Source organism: Rhincodon typus, chromosome 21 (assembly GCF_021869965.1).
Source record: "Rhincodon typus isolate 14 chromosome 21, sRhiTyp1.1, whole genome shotgun sequence".
In the NCBI taxonomy this organism is placed as follows: domain Eukaryota; kingdom Metazoa; phylum Chordata; class Chondrichthyes; order Orectolobiformes; family Rhincodontidae; genus Rhincodon; species Rhincodon typus.
In genome coordinates, this window is record NC_063352.1 from 29,448,258 (window position 1) to 29,451,768 (window position 3,511).

Genomic DNA, 3,511 nt, shown 5'->3' on the forward strand with positions numbered 1-3,511 from the left:
TCAGCGGGATTCCATAATCAACAAAGAAAGGTATAACCATGTAATCTGTTTCATTGGAATTAGTTGAAGAGTAAAAAGTCTTTTGAGATGTGAAGAACTTATTGCTCCCCTTTGAAAAACACTGTGCAATCTTTTATGTCCCCAGTTTAGGAGATAAGTGCCCTCTTTAACTCCTTATTTCAAGGGTACCACCTTTAAGTCAGAATGCAAGGAAGTGTCACCCTAGTTTGAGCTGTTCCAAAATGGTGCTTGAACCCACTGTGAAGATAGCCAGTCTCAGCTGAGTTGGGGAACAACTTGCCAGCTGATGTTACAGATTTGCTACCCTGAAAAGATTACTGGCAGCCGAGTAGGAATGTTGGCTGAGTTGATGATTGGATTTGATTGTTACATTATCGGGATCTTACAATCTTGTGTACATGATACATGCGTTGCAAATAAGCAAGACTTCATATAGATGGAAAAGATCCCACCAGGTCACCTGCGGGGAATAGTCAATTCATGACGTAAGTTGTTATAAAACTAAACATGTCTTAAATATTTGAATGCCTGTGTTACTGGGTTTTGATGTGGAATGATAACTCGGGCCTTGTTTCTTTTCAAAGGCCAAGAATTTTAGAGATGGACAAAGAGGAGAATCGGCGATCTGTGATTTTGCCAAAACACCGCAGGAGGAGTGACTGTGCTGCAGAAAATTACTGGAGAAAGACGCACGATTGTGTGGATGATGAAGATGACGAGGGTGACGATGGTGGAGGAATAGATAGTCCAGTTCGAAAAGTTAAAATGCGCCGACACTGATTGGGAAGGGAAGAGAAAATGGAACATTAACTTGAAGGCTGATGGACAAAAATGCACTACTCAGTTCTAAATGGGACAGCTCAACAGTAACTGCAAATTCAAAGAGGAAAATGTTTTTTAAAAAATGAAAAAAAGGATTTTATTGAACTATGAGGTTAGAAAACGGCAGGAGATTGCCATTAGTTTGCAGGCAGGTGGCCTCTGTGTTTCATTCTACCTTTGTTACTGGGTAATGTTGTATAGCCTATTTTCCCTTCTTTGTTTTATGTATTTAAAGCCCAAAAATAACACGTACTTCTCTGTGCGTGTGAAAACAAAGTGTTTAAAAATATATTAATTAATTTTTCTTTTTAAAATGAGAAGCTACTTTTTTTGTTGAAATGAGAAGCAGCCACTGTATCATGGTATCATGTGCTTCTTCAAACTTCAGCGCTTCCAATGTTAGGGTTGCAAAGTCCCTAAACTTACATTAGATATATTGTTGCTGAGGAACTCTTACTGAGAAATTTGTTTCCGTATAGGGGAAGGAAGGACACACTTGTGTTGACTTGTAACAAAATTGTACAGTTCTGAAAAAGACAGTTTAAAATGTACGCAAATGATTAAAAAGTTATGTAAATGAAAATAGGTATTTTATGTAAAAAACAAAATAAAAAAATCTTTTAATTTGGGTAACTGTCAAAAGGAGAGTTTGACTGTCTGCAGGGTCTTTGACCTTGGATGCTTACTTTATTTCTTGTACAAAAGCTAAATTTGATTAAATGCAAAGCACATCACTTTAACCTGTCTACGTCTATGTCTAAATGTATTTTGAATTCTGAGTTGATTTTTAATTCAATGAATGGTATGCAAACTAGGTTTTTTGATCAACCTTTTCAAGGATGTTCTGACACATCTGTTTAGCAGGTGGGTCTTGAACCTAAGCCTCCAGGCCCAAACAGTATGGAAAGTATTCTAAAACTGACCAACAGTTCATTCTAACCTCTTTGCTTAGAAACTTAGGACAAGGATTATTTCGCTCCTGAGTGTTAGTTGCCTATTTTTAGCGGGGGGAAAAGCTTATGACACTGCTTGAAGACAAAATGGGAATTAACTGTAATCATTCTCGGTTGGATAACCATTGGTTGAAGAAAGTTTGGGTCAGCCATGATCCTCCTCATGGTTGATAATTAAAGCTTTTTATTGGTATTGGTCAGTTGAGTGGATCTCATCAACTCAAGGAAGAAGGGAAATTGAGATAAATCTGCTTAACTTCACAAGTATTTTTGCTGTATATTAACTGCTTCCTGGGAGTATAGTTTTTCACATGTTCCAAATAGTTCTATTTTTCTACTTTTTTTGTGTGTTTTAACTGCATTGTTACACTATAGTAATCAGAGGTTGTGCTTGCAGCTATTATGTACCAACACCTGTTAAATATGGAAAGCAGTATTGTGAAAGCCGACTATTTACCTGAAGCCTGAAATGAGAAGTTCTGATGGAACCATAAGATTTAGAAGCAGAATTAGATCATTAAGCCCATTGAGTCTGCTCCATCATTCAGTCATAGTTGATATGTTTCTCAAACCCATTCATCTGCCTTCTCCCTGTAACCTTTGATCCCCACAATGATCAAATACCTATCTATGTCTTAAATACACTCAATGACTTTGCCATTTAAGGGCTGTGGAGATGAACCACCCTCTGGCTGAAATCCCTCATTTCTGCTCGAAAGGGTCATCCCTTCATTCTGAGGCTGTGCCCTTTGGTCCTAGTCTCTCCTACTAACAGAAACATCTTCTCAATGTCCAGGCTATCCAGGCCTCTCAGTAATCTATAAGTTTAAAACAAATCCTCCCCTCATTCTTCTAAACTCAACTGAGTGCTGGTCCAAGGTCCTCAATTGCACCTGATATTATAAGCCCTTCATCCCCAGGATGATTCTTGTAAATCACTCTTGATCCTCTCCAAGACCAGCATGTTCTTCCTTAGATACCAGGCCCAAAACTGCTCTCAATATTCCAATATTATACAGCCTCAGCAGTACATCCCTGCTCTTGTATTCAAGTTCTCGCAATGAGTGCTAACGTTGTGTTTGCCTTCCTAACTGCCACCTGAGCTTGCATGTTAACCTAAGTGCCTTTGTGCTTCAGATTTCTGAAGGCTTTCCTTATTCTAGAAAACGTCTACGCCTCTACTCTTCCTACCACAGTGCATAACCTCAATTTCCCACATTGTATTCCATCTTTGCCTGCTCTCCCGAGCCTGTTCAAGACCTTCTGCAGTCTCCCTGCTTCATTAACACTACATATTCTTCCACCTGTGGGTCATCTGCAAACTTAGTAACAATGCCCCTTGGTTTCTTTGTCCAGATTGTTGTTAACATGAGTAATTGTGGTCCCAACACTGACCTGTGTGGAACTAGTCACCAACTGCTATCCTGAAACAACCCCTTTATCCCCACTGTCTGCCTCTGCCAGTCAATCAATCCTCAATCCATGCCTGTGTCTTGTCTTGCCTTTAATATCATGGGCACTTTATCTTATTTAGCAGCCTCTTGTGCAGCACCTTGTCAAAGGCCTTCTGGAAATCCAAACAGATAATGTCCGCTGGCTGCTCTTAGTCTAACTGACTTAAAGACTTCTTACAGATTTGTCAGGCATAACTTCCTTTGACAAAGTCATACTGACTTGCTATTCACTTCCAAGTACTCGTCAACCTTATCCTTAAT

At 39.2% G+C, this 3,511-nt stretch overlaps 1 protein-coding gene across 1 annotated transcript in view; it reads left to right on the forward strand.

Annotated features, from left to right (window-relative positions):
- Positions 1 to 1,583, forward strand: part of alkbh5 (alkB homolog 5, RNA demethylase) — a 29,250-nt gene extending 27,667 nt beyond the window's left edge. Inside the window, exon 4 of the mRNA XM_048609301.1 lies at positions 606 to 1,583. Coding sequence (XP_048465258.1) covers positions 606 to 801 — 196 coding nt within the window. The 3' untranslated portion in view covers positions 802 to 1,583. The remainder of the gene's footprint in view (positions 1 to 605) is intronic.
- The last annotated feature ends 1,928 nt before the right edge of the window (positions 1,584 to 3,511 follow it).